Genomic DNA, 24,460 nt, shown 5'->3' on the forward strand with positions numbered 1-24,460 from the left:
CACTCAGCCCTGGAGCTGCAGGTCGGGTTTCAAATTGGCTTCCACGGGACCTGTGTCAGCTGGGACTCACAGCCACCTGGGAAGGGTGGGGTGGGGAAGGGGGGATGCGCAGGCTCCCCGCCTCCTGCCAAGGCCCCTGCTGCATCAGGAGGCTTTCCCCAGGCCCTCTGTCTCTCCCACACTAGTGCACCAAGACCTGCGGGGTGGGCGTGAGGATGCGAGATGTCAAGTGCTACCAGGGGACCGACATTGTCCGTGGTTGCGATCCACTGGTGAAACCTGTTGGCAGACAGGCCTGTGATCTGCAGCCCTGCCCCACGGAGCCCCCAGGTGAGGAGCGGGGAGGCTGAGAGTGGGTCTGGGGCCTCCCGGGGGAGGTGAGGACAGAATCAGGGTCTCAAGGGTGAGCAGGCATTGCTCACGTTGATGGCGAACCTGGGAACCAGCTTGAGAGACCAAGGTGTGCCGGGAGTGGAGGCTCCCTCCCAGCATGGCTGAGCCCCACTGGGAGGGGAGAGTGGGAAGGGGAATGGAGGAGGCCTGACTGGGGTTCCGTGGCCCCAGGGAGCCATGCTGAGACCTGTACTTTGGGAAAAGTGTCAGCTTCAGATGGCGGGGCCACTGAATCCAGGATGACTCAGCTGGAATGGCCAGGGGCTGGCACACAGGGGGCAGGGAGGGGAACAGCTGAAGCAGGGCCTGGGCATCTGGAGGAGGGACAGGGGACAGGCTCCAAGGGGGTACCAGGTGCAGGGCACGTGATGAGTTCTGTTTTGGATACATTGAGTGGTGGACGTGGACGGCCCTTGTGGACCGCTTGGGGATGCTTAGGCCTCCAGGTGTGGCATCTGTAGCTCCTCTAGGCATCACTCCTCTTGGGACACAGATCAGATCACCTGTTGTGATCTGGGACAGCGACATCTTGGGGACAGAGATGGGCCAGGAAAGAGGTGGCAGAGAGCTAGAGATGGAGACCCACCATGGGGTGGGAGGCCCACGGCACCTGCCCCTGGAAAACTTCACGTAGGGGTCCTTGGGGTTTTCACCCCTTGGGCACCGCCTGAAACTGCCCCGCTTCACCCTGTGTTCCTTCTCCAGATGACAGCTGCCAGGACCAGCCAGGTACCAACTGTGCCCTGGCCATCAAGGTGAACCTCTGCGGGCACTGGTACTACAGCAAGGCGTGCTGCCGCTCCTGCAGGCCCCCCCACTCCTAGGCCCGGCAGCTGCAGCCCCTTCCAGTCGAAGACCCAGCGCCCCTCCTGGGGCTGCTGCAGCTTCTGGGGCCTCCACAGACCCCCCTCCTGCAGGGCATGCTGGCCTGAGACGTGGCACTGAGTCTCGGCTGTCAAGAGGGGACTTCCCACGGCCCATGGACTTTTGGGCTCCTGGGGCAGAGACTCCGGCACCCACTGGCCTCCCCTAGACAGGGCCACCCGTGCCGTGGGAACCTGTCTGTGTTCCTGCGTGGATCCTGTGTGTGTGGCTCCCACTCCCCAGCCCCCAGCAGCCCCCAGCCGAGGGGCCCGAGGCCCACAGCCAGCAGTGGAGGTGTCTTGCCCAGGGCCGGCAGCCCACGCCCTCTCTAGGTGGCAGGGCCTTCTCAAGGAAACTTGCAGGCGAGCCCAATGTGGGGGGAGCCTCCCTCCCTCGGAGACCACAGGGTGAGAGGGACACAGGCAGCCAAGGAGGCCCAGGCGTGCTCCCTCCTATAGAGCCCCGCCCGTGGAGCTCTCTTCCCGCCGCACTTTCTACCCCGGGCAGAGGCGCTTGCCCACGGGACGTTTGGGGATGGACCGCGGGCCCCGCCCCTGCAGTCATCGTCAGTGCTCATCTACGTTAATAAAGTGGTCCTATTTATGGTGGCATCATGGGGTCTCAATTGCTTCTGGCTGGAGGAGTGGGTTGCTTGGGGGCGTGGTGGGCCCGGGCCTGGCTCTGTGGGGTCTCTCCAGCTTGCTGAGGCCTGGAGTGCAAGGGTGGGCCGGCGGGGGCCACAGCACCTGCTCCGAGGAGAAAGACAGGTGCAGATAAAAGGCAACGAGAGGCGTGGGAAGCATACAGGGAAGGCGTTTGGGGACATTGGGACTCAGGCACCGGAGGAGGAGTGGAGTTGACATCTCGAGCCCATCAGCAAGTGGTACAGGACCTGTGGGAGCAGGGGTCAGGGACCTTGGTTAAGGTGTAGGGCACCCACCTCCAAGCACGTGGGCAAGAACAGAGGAGATGAGGCAGGTATTCGGGGCGCGGGGCCGGGCCCACCTCAAGCTCTGGGAAGCAGCACCGTCACTGCCATTCCTGGAGCTCATGGAGGACTTCCTGACCTGGACTCATGGCTGCAGGAACACCCGGGCTTCTGGGGAGGGGCTGCTTCGTGGACCCAGCAGCAGGAGTGGCTTTTCCAGACAAGAGGGTGGGAAAGAGCACTTGGGAGAGGAAAGCGACACCGCTGGAGGATGCCACATGGGAGGAAGGACGGGGCTGTACTGCCTGGAGAGGGCCCCAGGAGGTGTTTCCGTGCACACAGGCGGCCAGGAGGGGAGTGGTTGCCAGGCTGCTTCCTCAATGTGAGGCCAGGTTGTCCTCAGACTGGGAGCCAGAGCAGGGTCCGTCGCAGCTTTAGGGTGGCTTCTGAAGGACTTGGGGCTCTGGGGAAACTGAGGCAGCACCCCCCCCCCCAGTGCGTTCTTGTCTCTGAGTGTGCCTGCATGTGTGTGCATTGAGGGGCTGCAATCGGGATGGTCCTTTCCATCCCTAAAGTCCAGGAGTTAGGGGCCCCTGGGATGGACTTGCTTAAGGTCCCCAGCTTGGGCCGGGCAGAGCCAAGTCGCTGAGACCTGGGGGTCTGAGGCCTCTCTGTCCACCTCACCCTGTGTCCCCCCTCACCTCGCTGTTCTTCTCTCCTCCTCTCTCCCCCCATCCACATCTTCTTCCTGTCTTACTGTTTTCCTCCCAGCTTCTCCTTTCTGCCAACACTTACTGAGCCCTTACTGTATACCAGGTTCTGTGCCCAGCACCTCCTTGGCTCTGCCTGGGTTTATCTTCCAAAGGTCCCCAGGAGGCTAAAACTGAGGTCCAGAGATGCTCAGTCACTTGTCCCAGGGGACCCAGCCTGTCCCCAACCACCCTCTGTCCAGGGGCTCAGAGTCCATCCTGGTAGTTCTCAATGCTGGAAGATGGATAGCCACCGGGGAAACTCAAAATCAAACGTGGCCCACTGCTGTGCCCCCCAGCCAGAGAGCAGCTCTCGGCCCCGCCGGGCAGAGCCCTGGCCTGACTGGCTGCATCCTGAGGGAGAAGCTGACTCTGCCTCCTAGAAGTTGGAAGAGCGTGGGTGTGGACGGCCTGGACACCCGGGAGGACTGAAGACGCTGCACGGGAACGTGGGAGATGTTTTATTGGCCTTCACTTTCCTCAGGGAGCCAGCGGCTCCCCCAGCAGGTCCCCACGGTGGAGAAGAGTGAGCTGGGAGGGATGGGTGTTTACTTCGTTTCAAAGAGATCTACATATCTACAGAGAGAATGGAGACCAGAAAGGAAGTGGGAAATTGAATCAGAACAGCCACAGCACGGGCCAGCTCTGGGCCCTCACCCCCACCCCACCCAGCCCACCCCCCACGCTGACGCATCAGAAACACACTTCACAGGATGCACAGAGGAAGCCAGAGGTGTGGGCGGGCCCGGGGGCCAGGGCTTCGAGGGACCTCAAGGGTGAATGCCACTGGCCTATCCCAACCAGGCAGGGGAGAAAGTAAGAAGAGGTAAACAACTGAAAACATAACAATTATGTCTTCGCCAGCCTCTGGAAACTGGTGATTTCATTTTTGAGTAAGGGCAAGAAGTGTCCTGCGCAGGCCACCCCTCAGCTCAGGGAAGGCCACTGCCCTGCAAAGCCTTGTCTTTGAGGACGGTGCCTTCCCTGGGCAGAGAGGGGCTGCCCCGGCCCTGGGGCTCCATGGCAGGGCCCAGAAGGAGAGGGAGAGCCCCAGAGAGGGAAGGGGGCTCCTGGGGCCAGATTGCTGAGAGGAAATAGTTGCCTCTTTCTGGTTGAGGAAGGGCTGCCTTCCTGACAGCTAGTGTCCCGGGGTTTGGGGCATTTCTCTGGGGTAACCACTGACGTCATTTCCTTAGCAGCAGGAGAGCGGGTGAAAATTCCCAGGAGACCTCAGCCTGGGTGGGTGTGCTTGAGGGAGAGTGGGCTCAGATGAGGTCTTCAGATGGCAGCAGTAGGTTCCAGCTGCTTGGGGTCCACCAGGAGCTGGGACGGGCCTCCTAGGTCCTGCTGAGAAGCAGGTAGGGGAGGTGACCTGCAGCTCTGTCTCCCTTGGAGCTCACAGTTCCTGTTGAGACCCAGAGCCTGAAGACCTCTGTCCTCAGGGTCTCTCTGTGACCAGCCCCTCATCACACAAGATGGGGAGACTGAGGCCCAAGGGTGGGAAGGGTCAGCCAAGTCTCATGGGGAACTCGGCGGTTTTCAAGCCCTGGGCCACGGCTCTGCCCAACCTAATGAGCCTCGGGCTGCCTCCATGCACTGCTGCTTGCTGGCCCTGTTTCTGGCTGAGCACTGGGTCTATACGTTTCCGCGTTGCCTCTCCCACGGCAAGTGGGCTGCGACATGGCCTCTCCCTCTCCCCGTGCCTCCCTCTTCCCCTAAAAAGCCGGTCGGGGCTGAGCATCCCAAGGGCCCTGCTGCCCCTGAAAGTCTCCCTTCTAGGGGGCAACCTGTCCATCTGCAGGGGGCTCAGCACAATGTGTCTCAGCCTGGGCAGATATTTGGCACTTGAACCCTGGAGAGCATGTGTGTGAGAGGGACAGACGGGTAGGGGAGAGAGAGAGAGAGGGAAAAATAGAGGAAGAGAGAGAGGCCGGAGTTCAGGGTGGAGGGGCAGAATCCTTGGTCTGCAATTGCCAGGAAGGGCCTTGCTGCAGAGCCCTGGGCCTCACTGAGGTCATCCCTTCCTTGAGCAGGTGAGAAGGCTGAGACCCAGGGAGGGGGTGACACATGGAGACCTCCTGGGATGGCCAAGTTGTTGGGTCTGAGACAGAAGCATCAGGAGTATCGGTGGCCTCCGAGCCTGAGAGCCCTGGTGCACGCCCGGCTGGCTGTATGGTCACCTGGTCCTTCCAGCCCCAGGCCCCAGCTGTGCCTCCCCCCAGGACACGTTTGTGTTCAGTGAGCCTTATCCCTGCCGTGAGCCTGGGGGCTCCCCAAGCCTGGGCCTCCCCTGAGGACAGGGATTCGAGGAGGGCTCAGCCAAGCCCCACTTGGGGCCTGGGGCCAGGTGGGTGTGCCACAGGAATCCCCCCATGGTCTCAGGACCTTCCAGGCCAGGGTCCCGGGGGCGGGCCCGGGTCACACGTCGGTGCTGATGCTGCGGCTCCGGGCGAAGGCCTCCCGCATGGCCGAGAGGCGGTTGGGGTTGAGCGCCTGCAGGCCCCCGAAGCCCCCCGCGGGCAGCTCCACGTCCTCCTGGCTCACGCTCTTGTAGAGCACGCGCTCCCCGCCGTTCAGCACGTCCTCTTCCTCCTCCGGCGGCTCCTGCAGGAAGAAGGCGGGGGGCTCGCAGTGGGAGCAGCTGCGGCACAGGGCCCGGGCCTGCGGAGACTTCTGGCTGAAGGAGGTGGAGGCAGTGGGGTAGAGCGCCGGCCCGTTGGTCAGCACCAGGTTGCGGTTGGAGTGCAGTGGGGGCAGGTGCGAGTGAACGGCGAAGTCCGGCTCCTCCTCGTCCTCCTCCGACTCGTCCTTCTTGCAGCAGTAGTACTGCGGGCAGAGGGACGGTGACCGTGTGGCCGCCTGCTCCCACCCCAGAACCCACACGCGGGAAAGGCTACCCCTGACTGGGGAGGGGAGACAGGCACAGCGGGAGTCGGGTGGCCCAAGCCCAGGCCTGACACCTCAGCTGTTTAACCAGTGCTATGGGTCTGGCTCAGGCCAGGCACAGTGCTGAGCACTTCACGACGATCCACACTCATCTCTTCCGCCCAGCAACACGCAGATGTGACTGTTATCTCATTTTGCAGGTGGGGAGACTGAGGCATGGAGGGGTTCGCAGCCCCACGTCAGCAGAGCCGGGGGTCACAGGCACTGGCAGCTATGTTGCCTCGCCCTGCCCCGATGGCTCCCCATTATCTCTCAGGGAGACATGGGGACCCTGGATGGCCCTGGAGTGCAGGCGGGAAGGGAGTGCTTACTGTGGCACCCGCTCTGGGCAGCTGGTGCCCTTGGCTAAGTCCCTTCCCGTCTCTGAGCCTCATTAAAAGCTCTGGGTGAGGGGAGTCAGGCATGTTTTACTGAACCCCGTGGTAGGGTCCTGGCTGCCTTCTGCTGTGCGTCTTCTCTGACACAGGGCTTTCCCACTTCCCGGGCCGTGACCCTTGTGGCCTTCACGCGGGGCTCCCTCCCGAGGTAGGGGCACCCTCCGGGCCTCCCCGCCCTGTCCCCTTCCCTGCCGCCCGGGAGTACCTGGAGCCGACAGTAGCACAGAACAGCGATGATGCAGAGCAGAATCACAGTCGCCAAGATGCCCCCGGTGATGACCACGGTCCCGGCTGTCATCCGCCCCCTTCTCCATCAACAGCCTGCAACACACGCCGCCAGCTTTAGAGCATCACGCTTCCTCACCACAAAAGTCACCCGTGCTATTCTAGAGAACTGAGAAGACAAGCCTGAGGGGAAAAAAAGCACTCCAGGATGTGCCCGGGAGAAGCAGGGGCTCTGCCTGGGACGGGCTGCAGGAGCAGCCCCAGGCCCTGCTCTGCCTCAGCTGGCCTCTGTCCCTGCCCCTCTCCCAGACTCAGCTTCCACATCTGTAGAAGGTGGACGCTAATAGCCCAGGGTTTTGTGACACTTTTACAAGCGTGTCTCTCCATGCTCAGCGTAGCATGCTCTCAATGAATGGCGTCCTTCCAGCCTGGCTCTACAAGCTCGCACGTTTTAAAATTTACCCAAATGCAGTCAAGCCGAACATATGGTTTTGTAACCTGCTTCCCTGCATTTTCATCTCACACAGTCACCATTATTCTGTCATATCCTTACATTTTCTTCTGCAACATAATCTCTAACCCGATTCCATTGTTTCATGTAACTGACCCCTTTTCTTTAAAATGCTTAATTGTGGTAAAGCACACATAAAATGTACCATCTTCGCCATTTGTAAATGTGCAGCTCAGTAGCATGAGGTATATTTCACACTGTTGGGCAACTAATCTCCAGAATTTTTCATCTTGCGAAACTGAAAACCAGTTCCTGCCTGACGTTTGGGTTTCTTACATTAAAGAAATATTTCTAGCAATGTTTTAATAAGCGTCTTTGTAGCTAAGTAATGGGAACCATTGGAACCTGCTTCAGTGGCTTTCAGGATACATTCTTAGAAGTGGGATTTCCAGGCCTAGGGACATGCCCTTTGCAAACTCCTTCTTACGGAGAACGTCCACCAAACACGATGCAGGGAGGCTGGAGTGATGCTGTCAGTGGCTGCTGCATTCGCTCATCCCTGTCCTGGGGTGTGCTGATAAACCAGCTCTCAAAGCTCCCAGCTGGGAGCATTTGCTGATTTTTGTGGTGTAGATTTTCTTACCATGGCCAGTTGCAGTTCAAGCAAGGTTTGACAAGCAGCTTACAGCATTCCTGAATGCTTCACAATCACCTCTCACAAAACAGTGGGAGCTGGCGCCACTTCCCTTCCTCAATTTCCCAAGCCTCATTTTTTTTTTCTTGCTGGGGGATGGGGTGGAGGAAGAGATTGGAGTATTTTAAAGGAAATCACAGAGCATATCACTTTACCCATAAATACTTCAGTGCAGAATCTGACGGAGGAGGATTTTTAAAAAATTACCCAGCCTACGTTTAGCTTTCTCCTGTCATCTTGGAAATGCCTTTTTTACAGTTGGTTAGTTCAAATCAGGATGTAGTTGCGTTTGGCTCCTTTTGCTCTAGAACGGCTCGAAACCCATTCACGCCCCACACCCCCACGTTGTTTATTAGAGAAACTGGGTTGTTTATCTGACGGAATTTTCCATGCACTGGAACTGGCCGCAATTCCTTGCATGGCATTGAACATGCTCCTTTATCAGTGTTTCTCCTCTAAACTGGCTTCCTGTTGCATCATTTCCAGGGGCCTGATGTCTGCTGTCCCTCTCATCTTGACATCACAATCAGCTAATGGGCGCAGCTGCTCTCAGCCCGTTCTCCCGTCGCCAGGTTCCCGTGGGTCTCCCAGACCATTGCTGTAGCCTCCTGTGCATGACCTGGATCTGTTACTTCACTGGGAGTTACAAAGTAGTAACTTTCCAAATGGTGTCCTTCCTTCCGCGTTTATGAGCTCCAGTTTCTTCTTGAAAAAGCTCGAAAGCACATTCCCTTATCATCTGTGTGGCTACCCTAGCATGTGGCCTGCAGAGGGAAGTCTTAGAGGTTCCGTTCCTCTCTTTATCAGGGATCAGAATGAGCTGGTGCCCTGAGGTTTGTGGCTGTGTGTGTGCCGGGAGGATGGAGAACAGGCCAGCCCAGACCCGCACCTCTCAGTGAACCAAAGGCTGCCCCTGTCCCGTGTGCAGGCCCCACGTCCCTGTTGGTCCCAGCCTGTTGTCTGCCCCAGCTTGCCTTTCTGTGTGGAAACTCACCAGTGCAATCTCACTGATTTTTGAAAATATATTTGATGTGTTTCAATCCACTGCAGTCATGATTCTTTTTGATATTCAAATGATCCCACTAGAGAGCAAACTGAGGCCTGGAGAGAAGTGACCTGCCCAGGCCCCAGCACCAGTAAGATGAGGGATCTGGGTCAGGTCAGGGTGGATCCGCTGCTACCATCCACCTTGGGGCCCCTGCCGCCCTACCCCGACTGCTGAACCCCATATCTCCTCCATATGAATGTCCTGAATACCACAGCACCTTTGGGGAAGCACACGCTGTGCTGATATCAGGTTTGGGGGTGCTGGCCTAGCCATGGCCCTCTTCTTTGTGCTCTGAGCCAAGAGGCTGGTGGCCACATCTGGGCCCTCTGCTGCTGCCCTTTGGGCCAGTTTACTGGGTTCAGGATGGACGTGCACCCCACACTGGGTCAGCTGGCCTCTCTCCTGGGAAATGGAATTAAAACCTGAGACACTGGCCGGTCCCTGCTGGTCGCTTGACCTTGGGTAGAGACATGAGTGCTCAGGCTGTGGCCAGGCTGTAGCCACGGGTGGAGTTTTCAGCCACATGTTGGAGAGGCAGAAGGCGCTGGTCCCCGGAGGGGGCGAGGAAGGCCAGTCACAGCTGCGGGAGAGATTGCCGTTGTGGTCCTGACTCAGGTACCAATCCCTCCCTGACACCCGCAGAGTGACTCCTGCTGTGTGCCTGTCACCTGGAGTGCATTTTTGCTATTTGCACCCAGGTAATTATGGCCCCACTTCACCAATGAGGGCACTCGCACAGCTTGGGAGGGGTTCAGGGAGGTTGAGGCTCATGCCCGAGTGTTGTCTGTGATCATGCAGGGATTAAAATTCAGCACCACCCTCCACTAGGGGCCATGGCTGAGGGCCCACGGCTGGGGCTTACTGACAGCAGTGGGGGCCACGGCTTTCCCATAGGGAGCATGTCCCTGGGTGGAGGGGCTCCCACTGCTGTCAGGCTGAGACTGCAGGGACGATGGAGACTGCAGGTGGCCGTGGCTGGGCTGAGGCGCTCCCTCAGGGACAGGTACTGCGGAGCCATACAGGACACTCAGGCTGGGCCCTCAAGTGCCAGCCTGGCTCTGCCTCTGGTTAGCTGCAAGAATGGGCCTTCAACGCCTCCATTCCTCTGCCTCAGTTCCCTCCTCTATAAAACGGGAGACCCCCAGGGGTTGTGTGGGACAGCAGCTGCACCGTGCTCAGTGCTGTGCTGATGTGGTTAGGATCGAATCCCTCCCTGGGTCTGAGTCCTTCTTCGGGTCCCTGAGGGAGCTGGCCCCGCTCGCTGCAAAGCTCTCTCTCAGGTCTGAGATGCAGCTGGCCCCTGGCTCCGCCCGGCTGCAGCTCCTCTGGGTCCAGGTCTCCTCCAGCAGCAAGCGGCCTGGCGGTGTGACGGGAAGGGTGCCGGCTCAGGCCAGGTGCCCAGGGCTGTCAGCAGCCACCCTCCAACACCCGGGCTGGTCCAGCTGGAGCCTCTCAGCCTCGCTCGGCAGATACACGCCCGCCGAGGAGCAGCAACGCCCGAGACGGCGCCAGGTCCCAGGGCCAGGCATGGCCGACAGACACACACTCCGTTGGCAGCTCCACCAGCGCCCGGCCTGACATCAGCCCACAGTTCACTCCGAGCAGCTCCCAGCAACATGGCCTCCCTGGGCCCCCACCCTCCTGCCTCCCCTCTGCTCTTGCTGTGCCGCACCCTCTGGGATGCCTACCCCCCCCGGGCCTACCACACCATCAAAGCCCAGCACGCGCCCTCCTCCTCCAGGAAGCCTTCCTGAACTTTAACACACACCACAGAACTTCAAAACTTCAAACACCAGAGCTGAGAAGGACCACATCCCACCCCTTCATTTAATGAGGGAAGAATACGGACCGCCTGCTGCCCTCCCTGAGTGCTCACCTTCAGCCTCCTCCCTGGGGACTCCAGGACTCTACTCAGCTGTGGCCCAGGTGACACGCGCCTGAGGGGCCTCCGTCCTGCTCTACTCTTGCTGGCGACCTTGGGTCAGAGGCCTCTCCCTGGGTTCAGTTTTCTTATCTGTAAGATGGGTGTGGCAGGGTTTAGACACTGATTCCTCCCAACTCTGGGGGACGTGGAGTTTTAATCGGCCCTGCCAGGAATCCAGATGATTTAGACACCCAACAAAGTCAGGATTATGAAAATGTAAACAAGCATCAAGTGATAAAGCAATAAAGCCAGATGACACCCTCCAAGGGTAGGCAGAGAAGGGAAAGGGCCACAGACACTTTGGCTCCCAAGGATACTTGTGCGCTGAGAAAGCTGAGTGCCTCAGAGAACAGGGGAGGACTTGGGTGCTCAGGGTGGTAATGGATAGGGGAGGAACCGAAGGAGACTTCCTGGAGGAGGAAGTTTCTGAGCTGGGCCGTGAAGAATGGGCTGGGAGACGGAGAGGGTCTGTTGGTGCTGGGAACAGCCCAGGCCAAGCCTTGGACGCAGAGCCATGCGGGTCAGGCCTAGTGACAGCCTGGCGGAGGCCACTCTGCCGCCTGGTTGTGACTCGGGCCACCCCCCTCTTCCAGCTCCCTTGTAGCCTCCGCACTGCCAGCCAAGGCAATTTGGCGAGAATAGCGCTGAATTGTTTATCTGCCCCCTGGGACCATAATTGGTTTTAAAGCTTTATAAATGGCTTTGCTTCCCTGTTCCCACCCCGGGTTTTTACAGGGACAGGTTGTGAGACGGGGCTCCCCTGTGCGTCCCCCACCCCTGTCCACAGAGTCTGTGGCGAGGGGGCCTGGGCGGGCAACAGTCCCCTTCTGAGGGCCCTGTCTAGTCTCTGCAGCCGGCAGGGAGAGCCAGCTGCGTTTACAAGCTTCAGTTGTCTCCTGCGGCACCGGCACCGAGGAATGAATGGCGTGGAGCTGGGGGTGGGGCAGGAAACACCTGGCAGCAGAGCCAGACACCGGCCTTCACCTGCCTCCCCCAGGAGCCCCCTCCCCACACCCGCCTTTCCCTGGCAGGAGAACCCCTGCTCACCGCCATCTGGGCCACACATCCTGTGCTGAATTTCAGACTCTGCTAGTTTTCTGTCCCTCTTGCCTCTTGAGGGAGATGTTCCCTCACTTGCCTTAAAGCCCACAGGAACGGACCCCCAGAGCCTATTTATTTTGTGCCCCAGCCCCAGCCCCTGCCACTGCCTTGCATGGTGCAGGGCCCAGGCGACGTTTAATGAAGGCTTCTGTCTGCCTCATTCACCTGAGATGCCCAGCGCTCGTGGTAGGAGCCAGGGAGAAGCCAAGGCCTGCATCCTCGGCACTGGCTGTGCCCTCTGGCTCATCCAGCCCCGTGCCTTCCAAACCAACCGGGCCCCAGGACAGGAAAGCCTGGTCAACACACAGACGCCCCGACGGCAGTGCAGTTACACAGGCCCTGCAATCTGACAGCTTCACAAGCGGCCCCTCTAACCAGGTGAGGCGGGTGCCCACCATTTCCAGATGGGGAAACCGAGGCCAGGGCAGAGAAGGCCAACCCTGGGGGCCCAGGGCAGAGCTGGACCTGGAACCCAGGCTTGTTGCCTCACGGTCAGACTCCTCCCCATGCTGGCGTCTCGTCGAGGGCTTACGGAGACTCAGAGTGCCTTTTCCTCCACAAACACATCTGTCTGGTTACAAACGCGCTCCCACTACCTGGAAGCCCAAGGGCCCCGGTGTCCTCGATCGAAGGAGAGCAGCCCGCAGAGTTCCTGTCTAGACCTCCTGCACATTTGTTCCTAATTTCATGCTCCGCGGGCTCCCAGATGCCGGCGTTCAGTAATAAACAGACGAGGAAGTGCTCGGCTGCCCTGCGCTGCCGCGGTTGGTCTCTGAGACGTTATCCAGAGCCCGGCTGGGAGTGGGCCGGCAGGAGGGAGTCTGGGGGCCTGGAGGGCAGTTCCCCACAGCACCTGGAATGTCTGTCTTCCCAGCTCTATCCCCAGCTCAGCGGCGGGGGAAATGGGGGCAGTGAATCAGACCCCTGCCACTATAGGTTCTGAGGGTCTTGCGGTCTGTCTAGGAGACAGAAAATGCCCATAGCAGGGGGACTGGTGCTGCCAGGCTTGGCACGGAGTGGGGAGCTGGTGTTCGGAAAACTTGCCTGTGCCCAGGGTTTGCCCCCGTGGTTGCCTGGATTCCTTGAGGGGCCCCCAGAAAGAGCACAGGGACCACGGCATGTTGCTGGCCATTTCTGAGGTTTCACGGATTTCCAGAAGCTCCCCCCAGATAGCAGCTGGAGAGCCCCCTAGGGTCAGTACCATGGAGGGGCTCTTAGGGTCTGTGGTTCACTGCCTAGCAGGAGTGTGTTTGGCACAAAAGCGCAAATGGTGATGCCTGGGGGTCTCTGTGCTCTTGAAGCATGGAAGCCGTTTCCATGTTGGGCCAGCTGGAGCTGGGCAGTTGGGTGGGAGTGAGGCAGGGGTGGGATGTGATGGGGAGCAATGGGTCCCTGCCTTTCTCAGGACTGTCATTCAACCATGTCGGGGGTCGTAAGAACCAGCGTGACCTCAGCCAGGCTTCGTGGGACTCTGTACATTCATCTCATTTCACCCTGGGACCCCCCAGCGCGGGCGGCTTTCCCAGGTGGTGGCGTGAACTGAGGCAAGAGTGGTTCAGCCACCATCCAGAGCCCACTCCCCAGGCCATCAGGGAAGCAGGGGGTCTGACACATCTCTGCAAGGAGATGACCTGACCCATATTTTCTAGGGAGTAAACTGAGGCCAGAAGAGTGAGAAGATCCACTGAGCAACGGAAAACCCGACTGGACAGACGCCTGACCTTGCTCTTCAAGGAGTCTTGTTGAAGCTCAAAGCCCATCCCTGTCTGGAGTCCAAGCCACAGAGGCCAGTCTCAAGACCAGTTTCAGCTGACACGCAACCAGGGCGACCCAGGGCTGGAGCCCTGCCTGGCCCACCATGGGCATGGTGTGGAGCTGAGAAGGGGAGTCGAGGGGTGCTGTGGACCAGGAGGAGAGGAGCTGGAACCAACGCCAAAGCTGTGGATGGCTGGGAGGCCCTGGAGCCATAATCAGGAAGCAAGAAGCTGAAAGGAGTAGGTGATTGTCCCCCCTGACCTGGTCCCCAGGAAATCACTGTCTGCCAACATCAGGAACCATAGGGCGGGACAGGGAGTGTCAGGGTCAGGCCTCCTGGCCTCTGTCATGGGGCTGTGCCAAAGCCTCCTGGGGGCTCCCTGGTCCTCAGGGGTCACTGCTTCCTCTGACCCAGTGGGCAGGGCCTAGCCTTCAGTGCAGTTAGAGACTGAGTCAGGTGGAGCTGAGAGAGCCCCCGCCAGGAAGGTGTGGGAGGAGAGGGGGCCCTGGCTGAGGGCTCCCTGGCTGCTCCCTGGGTCTCCTGGAGATGAGTGGCTGGGACTCCTGGGCTGGAGCTTTGGGTGGTCTGAGGGAGGTGGGGCACTCAGACCATCACCCCAAGAGTCAGGCCTGCCTCAAACCTCAGCTTCTGCCCAGTCTAGCTGACCCTACTTTCTCAGGCTAGAGTCCCTGAGGCTCTTTCCTGGGATCTCCCTGGGAGTCCCTGGAGCAGAGAGAGGGAAAGGAGACAGAAAAAAGGAAACGGTGATGGGGGAATGGGAGACGAGCCTGGGAGGGGAGGGGAAGGTGGGAGCCCAGTGCTCGCCAGGACCTCACTGCTGCCATCTGCCCAGGAGGCCAGGAGTGGCCATGGAGGCAAAGGTGAGAAATCCCCACACCCTGAGCCGTGAGGTCGGGCAATGGGGAAGCTGGTGGCACTCCCTGCTTTGGCACCAGGGAATCGCAGAGTCTGCTCAAAAACCACTGGCCAGTCCCAGCCCCTTTCTGCTGAGACCGAGTCAGAGATGGTGGGAGATGGGGACACCACTGGCCCTGTCTGGGGCAGAGCAGCAGGCAGTGTGCCATGGAGGGCTCAGAAAGATCATGCTGGCAGGACACCTGGCCTGTAGGGCCCTTCTGTCAGGCAGGCTACCACGCTGCTTAAGGACCTTGAACAGAAAGATTTGGGGAATAACTTGGAAAAATAAAGCTTGAGTTGTGGCCGCTGCTGTCAGGCCTGGAGTTGCCACCTCTGGCTCCAGGTTCTGCTTGCCCAGAGGAGGGAACACCTGGGCTGTCTGGCCCAAGGAGGTGGGATCTCAACTCTGGGGTGGGGGTGGGCTCAGTGGTACAGAAGAATCTAGCATGTTGAGGGATCTAGCATGCTGGGGGATCCAGCATGTGGAGGGATGTAGCACGTTGAGAGATCTAGTGTGCTGAGGGATCTAGAATGCTGAAGGATCTAGCTTATTAAGGGATCTAGCATGCTGAAGGATCTACCATGTCGAGGGATCTAGAATGCTGAAGGATCTAGCATGTTAAGGGATCTAGCATGTTGACAGATCTAGCCTGTTGAGGGATCTAGCATGTGGAGGGATCTAGCATGCTGAAGGATCTAGAATGTTGAGGGATCTAGCATGTTAAGGGATCTAGCATGTTGAGAGATCTAGTGTGTTAAGGGATCTAGCATGCTGAAGGATCTAGCATGTTGAGGGATCTAGCATGTTGCTAGATCTAGCATGTTGAGGGATCTAGCATGCTGAAGGATCTAGCATGTTGAAGGATCTAGCATGTTGAAGGATCTAACATGTTGAGGGTCTAGCAGGTTGAGAGATCTAGCATGTTGAGGGATCTAGCATGCTTAATGATCTAGCATGTTGAGAGATCTAGCATGCTGAAGGATCTAGCATGTTGAGGGATCTAGCATGTTGAGGGATCTAGCATGCTGAAGGATCTAGCATGTTGAGAGATCTAGCATGTTGAGGGATCTAGCATGCTGAAGGATCCAGCATGTTGAGGGATCTAGCTTGTTGAGATATCTAGCATGTTGAAGGATCTAGTGTGCTGAAGGATCTAGCCTGTTAAAGGTCTAGTATGTTGAGGGATCTAGCATGCTGAAAGATCTAGCATGTTGAGAGATCTAGTGTGTTGAGGGATCTAGCATAATGAAAGATCTATCATGTTAAGGAATCTGGCATGTTAAGAGATCTAGCATGTTAAGGGGTCTAGCATGCTGAAGGATCTAGCATGTTCAGAGATCTAACATGTTGAGGGATCTAGCATGTTGAGAGATCTACTGTGCTGAGGGATCTAGCATGTTGAAGGATCTAGTGTGTTAAGGGATCTAGCATGTTGAGGGATCTATCACACTGAGAGATCTAGCATGTTGAGAGATCTAGCATGTTGAGAGATCTAGCACGCTGAAGGATCTAGCATGTTGAGGGATCTAGCATGTTGAGATATCTAATGTGTTGAGGGATTTAGCATGCTGAAGGATCTATCATGTTAAGGGATCTAGCATGTTGAGAGATCTAGCATGTTAAGGGATCTAGCATGCTGAAGGATCCAGCATGTTGAGAGATCTAACATGTTGAGAGATCTAGCATGTTGAGAGATCTAGCACACCAAAGGATCTAGCATGTTGAGGGATCTAGCATGTTGAGATATCTAGAGTGTTGAGGGATTTAGCATGCTGAAGGATCTAGCATGTTAAGCGATCTAGCATGTTAAGGGATCTAGCATATTGAGAGATCTAGCATGTTTAGGGATCTAGCATGTTGAAGGATCTAGCACTAGTATGTTGAAGGATCTAGCATGCTGAGGGATCTAGCATGTTGAACAACCTAGCATGTTGAAGGATCCAGCACTAGCATGCTGAAAGATCTAGCATGTTGAGGGATCTAGCATGTTGAAGAATCTAGCATGCTGAGGGATCGGGCATGTTGAGGGTCTAGCATGTTGAGAGATCTAGTGTGTTTAGGGATCTAGCACGTTGAAGCATCTAGCACTAGCATGTTGAAGGATCTAGCATGTTGAGGGATTTAGCAGGTTGATGCTGAGGGATCTAGTGTGTTGAGGGATCTAGCATGTTGTAGGATCTAGTGTGTTGAGGGATCTAGCATGTTGAGGGATCTAGCATGTTGAAGGATCTATCATGTTGAGGGATCTAGCATGTTGAATGATCTAGTGTGTTGAGGAATCTAGCAGGTTGAAAGATCTAGTGTGTTGAGGGATCTAGCATATTGAAGCATCTAGCATGCTGCTGACCCACTCATTGTGCAGTTGGGTGGCTGTGCTCACCAGAGAGGGGGCCTTGCCCAGGGTCACTGGGCACATCTGCTGCAGAGTGAGACACAGGCCAGTCACCCTGAATGGTCGTGGGCACTAAGTTGTTGGTAGAGGGAATGGGAGGAGGGCAAAGGACTGGATTTCTGGATGCTGAGCTCAGCAGTCTCTCCCAAAAACCCCTCCTCTCCTGCTCTGACCACCTCGTGGTCTGAAATATTTATGCACATCCCTGAAGAAGCTCGTGGTTCAGGCCCATCTCTCTGTCAGGCCCTACAACTGTTGACACTGGTGATTTCAACACAGCAGAGAAACCTGCTCTTCAACAAGCAGAATGCTCAGCAATACCCCTGGGACCTGGGAAATCCCGTGAGCTGGGGCTCCTGCCCATGCCATCCTGTGTTGCCCCACTGGGGTTCCCGAACTGTAAGTCTGAACAGGTCGCTACCTTGCTCAAGCACCCTGCATGGCTCCCCATACCTCTTAGTAATAATAAGCACAGGATCCTGTGCCAAGCACCACTATCTCTGTGCCAGGAGGGCATGGCACCCTTCACCAACGTCTCCTTTAATTGCTGGGACAGCCAAGGCAAGGATTATTATTATGCTCATTTTGCAAGCAAGGAAACAAGAGAGCCAAGGAGCCTAGTGTGGGGAGAGAAAAGCACAACGTCACATGGTGAAGGGTGAGGGCTCCAGGGGTGAACATGGTGTGCCACATCAAATCTGATGTCTCTCCTTTTCCTTCCATCCCCACCCTCAGCTTGCCTGTAGGGACGGGGTAAACTCACCCACTTCCCTGCATCAAACCTAAGCCTCATGAAGGCAAGAACCTGGTTTCCCACTGCAGTCCTCTGGCCACCAGGGGGCGGCACAGTGCACGCACACAGTAGGGCAGCATTGGCGCTGATTCCAATGCGTGGAGGGCCGCTGGGCACACTTGCACTGCAGGCCCTGAGTGGGCTGGGCTCCTGCCCCCGTGACCCCCACCCTCACCTAGCTGATCCCCAGTGTTTCCCAGGGGGCGGTAACAGCAGCACAGAGCTGTAGGCCAGGCCAGGGCTCCAGGCCGCCAGGAGAAGGTAGATGAGATGCATCAAGAACTTTCTGGGCTGTGGTTTCCCGATCTCCCGGCCGTGGGTCAGGAAATGGGGGGCGGGACAGTGGGGCTTGAAAACTCCGGGCAAGTCCCAGCTCAGCTGCCCACGGGGCAGGTTTTTTCTCTCCCTTAAAAATAACAACGTGCAGAAGTTGGGTTTGTAAAACCTTCTCTGCTGCTGGACTTAACTTTCCTTCCTTCCTTCCTTCCTTCCTTTCCTTCCTTCCTTCCTCCCTCCCTCCCTCCCTCCCTCCCTCCCTCCCTCCCTCCCCTCCCTCCTCCTTCCTTCCTTCCTCCCTCCTTCCCTCCCTCCCTCCCTTCCTCTCTCCCTCCCTCCCTTCCTCCCTCCCTCCCTTCCTCCCTCCCTCCCTCCCTCCCTCCCTTCCTTCCTCCCTCCTTCCCTCCCTCCCTCCCTCCCTCCTTTCCTTCCTTCCTCCCTCCCTCCCTTCCTTCCTTCCTCCCTCCCTCCCTCCCTCCCTCCCTCCCTTCCTTCCTTCCTCCCTCCTTCCCTTCCTCCCTCCCTCCCTTCCTTCCTCCCTCCCTTCCTTCCTCCCTCCCTCCCTTCCTTCCTTCCTCCCTGCCTCCTTCCCTCCGTCCCTCCCTTCCTCTCTCCCTTCCTCCCTTCCTTCCTCCCTCCCTCCCTCCCTCCCTCCCTCCTTTCCTTCCTCCCTCCCTCCCTTCCTTCCTTCCTCCCTCCTTCCCTTCCTCCCCCTCCCTCCCTTCCTTCCTCCCTCCCTCCCTCCCTCCCTCCCTCCCTCCCTCCCTCCCTCCCTCCCTTCCTTCCTCCCTCCCTCCCTTCCCCCTCCCTCCCTCCCTTCCTCTCTCCCTCCCTCCCTCCCTCCCTCCTTTCCTTCCTTCCTCCCTCCCTCCCTTCCTTCCTCCCTCCTTCCCTCCCTCCCTCCCTCCCTCCCTCCCTCCTCCCTCCCTCCCTCCCTTCCTCCCTCCCTCCCTTCCTTACTTCCTCCCTCCCTCCCTTCCTTCCTTCCTCCCTCCCTCCTTCCTTCCTCCCTCCCTCCTTCCCTCCCTCCCTTCCTTCCTTCCTCCCTCCCTCTTTCCCTCCCTCCCTCCTTCCCTCCCTCCCTTCCCTTCCTTCCTCCCTCCCTCCCTCCCTCCCTTCCTTCCGTCCTTCCTTCCTTCCTTCCTTCCTTCCGTCCTTCCTTCCTTCCTTCCATCCTTCCTTCCTCCTTCCTCCCTCTCTCCTTCCCTCCCTCCCTTCCTTCCTCCCTCCCTCCTTCCCTCCCTCCCTTCCTTCCTTCCTTCCTTCCTTCCTTCCTTCCGTCCTTCCTTCCTCCTTCCTTCCTTCCATCCTTCCTTCCTTCTGTCCTTCCTTCCTTCCTTCCTTCCTTCCTTCTGTCCGTCCTTCCTTCCTTCCTTCCGTCCTTCCTTCCTTCCTTCCGTCCGTCCTTCCTTCCTTCCTCCCTCCCTCTCTTCCTTCTTTCTTTCCTTTCTCCCTCTTTCTCTCTCTCTTTCCTTCCTTTCTTTTCTCTTTTCTTTCCCCTCCCCTCCCTTTTCTTTTCTCTTTTCTTTTCTTTCTTTTCCTCTTCCTCAAACTGAGCCCAGATCCTAGTCCCAGTTCAGGACCTGGAAGGTGGACGGGAGGGAGGGCCAGGCCAGGACTTGCTGGAACTACCAGAGCTTTCGTTTATTAAACAAATAACTTAGCCCCGTGCTGGGCTGGGGACTCCCGGTGCTTCAGTGAATCCCATAGGCACGGCTGGCATAGATACTTTGAGCATCCTCACGCAAAGACGAGGAAACGGAGGCACAAAGAAGGAAGAAGTGCAGGCTTTATACAATTCCAGGCCTTAACCCACCAAAATGGCCCAGCACGTTGAGATAATGTTCGATAAAACTCCTGCATGCTCAGTAAAGCCCTTTTTGACTCAGCCTTATGAATAGGAGCAGATGGAGTCTCTGCTCACCGGGGACATGCCTGGAGTCCCAGGAGAACCCTGAGAGCCAGTAGACACATGGAAGGCACCCCAGACCCCAGCCAGCAGCATGGGCTGGAAACTGTGCCCCCAGCTAGGAATTCCAGCCCTTACCAAGCTCTCCTCTGCCTGAGGGGCCGCTGGGTGTCAAGGGGCCAACAGAACAGCATTCTCGGCCAGGACATGGGACACATGGGGCCAGGTTGAGAAAGAACCCTGGATACTCCCATTGCCTTTTGTGAAGGAAGCTTCCGGGGATCCTGAGAGAGGCACCAGCCCTGAAGCTGCTGGCCCTGCCCCCTGCGTTGGCAGAAAAGCCTCTCTCCTTGGGTCCCTCAGCAGGCAGGCAGGCTCTGGACAGGGCAGGGCCCAGCTACTGGGGTATCCTGGTCTGTCTTCCAAGGCCCAAGCCCAGCCCACCCCACTCACAAGCAGCTGCCTCCCTTCTGGATCTACCTTGCACTGCCATGACCACCCCCTGCCAAGCAGCCAGCCTCCCGGGGCCGGGGCAGCCTCTTCCGCAGTGGCAGGCGCCTGCTATGCTCTGGCACTGGGCCCCTGCCTCCCAACCTTCTCCATCCTGGGTCCACCACCGCGGGCTTTGTATTTACCTAGGCCAGGAACCAGGTGCTGTTCCAGATGGGGGAGACATCAGGGCCCAGCCTCAGGGCACTGCCCACCTGGGTGTTTTGGGGGGGCGGTAACTGCGGCTGAAATGACACCCACATTGCTCCTGTTGGGGCCGTGCACAGAAAAGCTCATCCTGCCCCTCCTCCTGGCTTGTCTCCCTGCAGGGGACCCTGCCTGGCCTTCTCCACAGCCAGTGTGAGCTCTCCACAGGAGAGGTTGTCCAGTCTTCCCTGGTGCCCCCATAGCGGCCTGTCCCTCACACTGGGATTGCACCAGCACCCCTTGAATGCACTGAAACCTGACTGCAGGCTCTACCCTGCAGCTTCGGACTCAGGTGGGCCGGGAACATGCCTTTCTCCCAAGTGCCCAGGGGATGCTGATGCTGCGGGCGTGGGGAGCACACTGGGAGAACCACTGCCCCGAAGGATGGCCCCCAAAGCAGGCCCGGCCCAGCAGGGGCTCCTCTGAGTGAATCCTCACTCCTTGGGACCAACCTGGCCCTCACCCTAGGCCTGTCCGTGTGGCCTCCGCCTCAGGACAGGGACCGCTCTGGGGATGCACCTGCTGGCCTCAGGGGCTGTCCCTTGGCCTGGGAGACCCCTGGAACCCCCACTGCCCTCTCCCTTCGAGGTGACTGACTCCTTCTGGCCCTTTAAGATGATGCTGGGCCTCGCCTTCTCCAGGAAGCCTGCGTGGCCTCCCCCACTGCTTCCTGCTTGGCCCACCCTGTTCGTTTTCCTTGTTTTTCTGGAGCTACTCCCTTGGCCAGCCTCCCGAGGACACTATGACCTCGTGTCCAGCTCCACAAGGGTGGGCCCCCAGTCTCACCTTGATACACAGGCCTAGTAAATAGTGGGTGCTCCATAGATGCCTGTGGGCTGAATCACTGGCCGAGGCAGAGCCCCTGGGAGCCAAGCACCCTGGGAGGGCTGAGGTGGTGCCATGCCCCTGTGGGACTTCTTGTGTAAGAGAATCACGACTGCAACTCCAGGGAGCAGAGATGCACCCCCCTCTGCCATCAAGGAAGTTTTGGAAAAGTCAATCTGAGCTCAGAATTGAGCTCACTCCTGGGCAGCCTGAGAGGGAGGCCGAGGGTGTGTCCAGCAGCCACTAATGTCCACCCCACTGGTCAGGCAGACTGGCAGCCTGGAGCCATAGATGAGTGCCTTCCCTCTTCCGGGAGGATGCCCACGCTGGCTGTGCCGAGGGGCTCACACAAGAAGTTCAAAGGGGTGGGGAGGCTGAGCCTGTGAACATTTCCCTCTCCAGCCAAGGGCCTGCCGACTGCTGACTCGCAGCCACCCTCCTTGCCTTTCAGCCACCACCCTGGTCCTACAGCCTTGCAGATAACTATCAGTCTGTGCCTCCCCCAGGCCTGTGACTTCTTTACTTAAAGCACCATCAGCATCAACTAGGAGCTTATTAAAATGCAGAGTTCCAAGTCCTACCCAGGCCCATGGGGTCAGAAACTCTGGGGGTGAGGCCCAGCAAGCCCCCGACAGGATTCTGACCGATGCTCCTAGAGAGCAACAGGCTGATCCCGGGCTGCACATTCGAATCACCTCAGGCAGTTACATCTGCCCCAGACCTGGCAGCATCCCAGGCCACTGACAGGACAAGCTCCAGGGGTGGGCCCAGGAACCAATATGTGCATAGCTTTGCTGGTGGCGCCAACGTGCAGGCCAGGCCGAGGCCCTCTGAGTTAGGAACGTGGAACGTGTGTGAATGCAGTGTGCGCCTGTGCGGTGCGGGTCAGCAGGAAGCAGAGCGCCCCCTCATCAGTCTTTATAGGGACCTGGGTCATGTTGAAGGTTTCCCCGCTGTATTGCTGTGCCCATTCTGCAGATGAGCAAACAGCAGGGAAGTGATTTGCCAAGGAAACGCAGCCAGCAGGAGGCAGACTCCCCCGTCTCAGCATCTCTTCTTGCTCAGCCAACCAAGCAAAGTGACGCCTGGAGTCGGCTGTTTCCTCCTGTATCTCATCTCCAGCAAATCCTGCCCATTTAATTTCCTGAGTAGCTCCAGAGTCCAGCGTCTGTCCACTGCCATCCATGCCCTCTGCCAGCCCCAGCCCAGGCCACCTCTACTGCCTCCTCTGCCAGCCTAGGTCATGCACCTGCTCCCAGGCCCTCACCTCCATGCCCCCTGCTCCAGGCAGCCTGTGCTCATGCCTGTTGATACCACCTCTCCCTCCCAGCCCTGGATGCCTCTGAGGCTGTGTCCACATCTGCCTGGGAGTCAGAAAGAGTTGGGCAGGAATCCAGACTCTCCCCATTAGCATCGGGGCGACCATGGCCTCAGTCTTGTCTCTAAAACAGGAGACTTATGACAATCTCCAGCTTTCCTCCCTCCTCTCCATGGCATCTGCTGAGAGCCAGCTGTGTGCCAAGCACAGTCCGGTGCTGGGGCCAGGGTCCCTACCTCATCCTGGCCGAGGGAGATGGGCTGTCAGCAGGCTAGATTCGCACCCCAGCCCTGAACCTCAGACACTGCCCAGGGGCTGGCGGTGCCAGTGGCTTCGATGGCACCTCACTGGCCTCTCCTTGGAATTTCCCTTGCTAAGTCTGGGCTGGAAGCTCCAGGGCAGGCCCGTCTCAGCCACATCTACTCCCCCTCTGCCACCCCCAGATCCACGGGGCAGGCTCTCAGTGAGAGATGACGGGGTGGCCCGTGTGGAGCAGGCTCTGGGGCTGTGGGGACATTTCTGTGACTGTGCCAAGTGGTAGGACTTCAATTATGTTTTAACAAGACAAGATCAGCTTGTGTAGACCATGCTGCGGTTTGGTTTCCTGTCCCAGTGGCTACGTCCAGAGCCGTGCTCTTGGAATAGTGCCAAGGTTTCCTTTGCAGCACATTTGTTTCCCGTAAGGCATCCCCATCAGTCCATCCAAGGAATCTCTCTGGAACGCAGCTCCTGACCTAGGCCCCAAACATCTGATGTCCTGGGTCATCCAAGGTTGCTCCTGATTTACATTTCTAGCCTCACCTGCACTGCCCCAATGCCCTTTAGACTTGTCTGGGTAAGAGGTTGTTCCTCTGGCCTCCCAGCCACCAACTTTGCATTTTCTTGTTTCTGGGCCTTTGCTAGTGCCATTCCCAGGACCTCGAACTCCCCTCCAGCTCTGCATACTGAGATTCCTGGCCATCTGTCTCCATGCTCCTTGAGCAAGCCTTTCCTGATTCCCACCCCTGAAGATGGCTCCCTCTTCTGGGCTCTAGTAGCACCCACTGTCTGCACCACGTTTGGCATTTACAGTTTATCAATAATTCAGCAGCAAATATTCCTTGAGCTCTTACTGCATCCTGGGCCTAGCTTTGGGTCCCTGCTTTTGTGAAGGTTTCAGTCTTGTGGGGGGACATGAATGCGTACTGTGATTTTGGGAGTGCAGAGAGGGAGAATGGGGAGTGTTAACAGGGGTGGCAGCCAGGAGAGATGGCCCTGAGTGAGGGGCCCAGATGCTGAAACCTGAGGATGAGTAGCAAGAAGATGGGAAAGAGCACCCTGCGCAGGAAATGGCATGTGCAAAGGTCCAGAGGTGGGCAGGACAAGGCAGGACCTGGAGAAGCTCATCCTGCTTGGAGCATAAGAGCAGGAAGGGGACAAGACAAGAGGGGTGAGGTCAACAGAGACCTGGCAGGCAGCAGGGCGTTGGTGCCTAAGCCAGCCTTCCTGGAGCCCTGTCCTTACCTTCCCTGTTACAGCTTGGTGCTCCTTCCTCTCCAAAACACTTTCCAGGTTAGTCTTCCTCACATTTTACGTGCATCGAGTTGCCTGGGGAGCAGGGCTGCAGGACTGTGCATTTGTTTTTGTTTGTTATGTTTTTGAGATGGAATCTCCCTCTGTTGCCCAGGCTGGAGTGAAGTGGCAGGATCTCGGCTCACTGCAACCTCTGCCTCCCGGGTTCAAGTGATTCTCCTGCCTCAGCCTCCCGAGTAGCTGGGACTACAGGTGTGTGCCAGCACACCTGGCTGATTTTGTAGTTTGAGTAGAGACGGGGTTTTTGCCATGTTGGTCAGGCTGTCCTTCAACTCTTGACCTCAAGTGATCCTCCTGCCTTGGC

General features: G+C 57.9%; 3 protein-coding genes across 4 annotated transcripts in view; 1 reads left to right on the top strand and 2 right to left on the bottom strand.

The window, feature by feature from the left end:
* The window catches only part of ADAMTSL2 (ADAMTS like 2), a 40,385-nt gene extending 38,517 nt beyond the window's left edge, over positions 1-1,868 (top strand). For both annotated transcript variants that reach the window (XM_050759812.1, XM_050759813.1), the window contains 2 exons: positions 186-330; positions 1,099-1,868. In XM_050759812.1, coding sequence (XP_050615769.1) covers positions 186-330; positions 1,099-1,217 — 264 coding nt within the window. In that variant the 3' untranslated portion in view covers positions 1,218-1,868. The remainder of the gene's footprint in view (positions 1-185; positions 331-1,098) is intronic.
* The window catches only part of SURF4 (surfeit 4), a 308,739-nt gene that overhangs the window by 216,272 nt on the left and 68,007 nt on the right, over positions 1-24,460 (bottom strand). The window lies entirely within an intron of this gene.
* The window catches only part of FAM163B (family with sequence similarity 163 member B), an 87,484-nt gene continuing 66,407 nt past the window's right edge, over positions 3,384-24,460 (bottom strand). Inside the window, exons 3-5 of the mRNA XM_050760377.1 lie at positions 6,463-6,578; positions 5,320-5,760; positions 3,384-3,510 (exon numbers count right to left, since the gene is read on the bottom strand). Of these exons, the coding sequence (XP_050616334.1) occupies positions 5,353-5,760; positions 6,463-6,555 (501 nt within the window). The 5' untranslated portion in view covers positions 6,556-6,578 and the 3' untranslated portion in view covers positions 3,384-3,510; positions 5,320-5,352. The remainder of the gene's footprint in view (positions 3,511-5,319; positions 5,761-6,462; positions 6,579-24,460) is intronic.

This window comes from Macaca thibetana, chromosome 15, assembly GCF_024542745.1.
Source record: "Macaca thibetana thibetana isolate TM-01 chromosome 15, ASM2454274v1, whole genome shotgun sequence".
Classification (NCBI taxonomy): Eukaryota; Metazoa; Chordata; class Mammalia; order Primates; family Cercopithecidae; genus Macaca; species Macaca thibetana.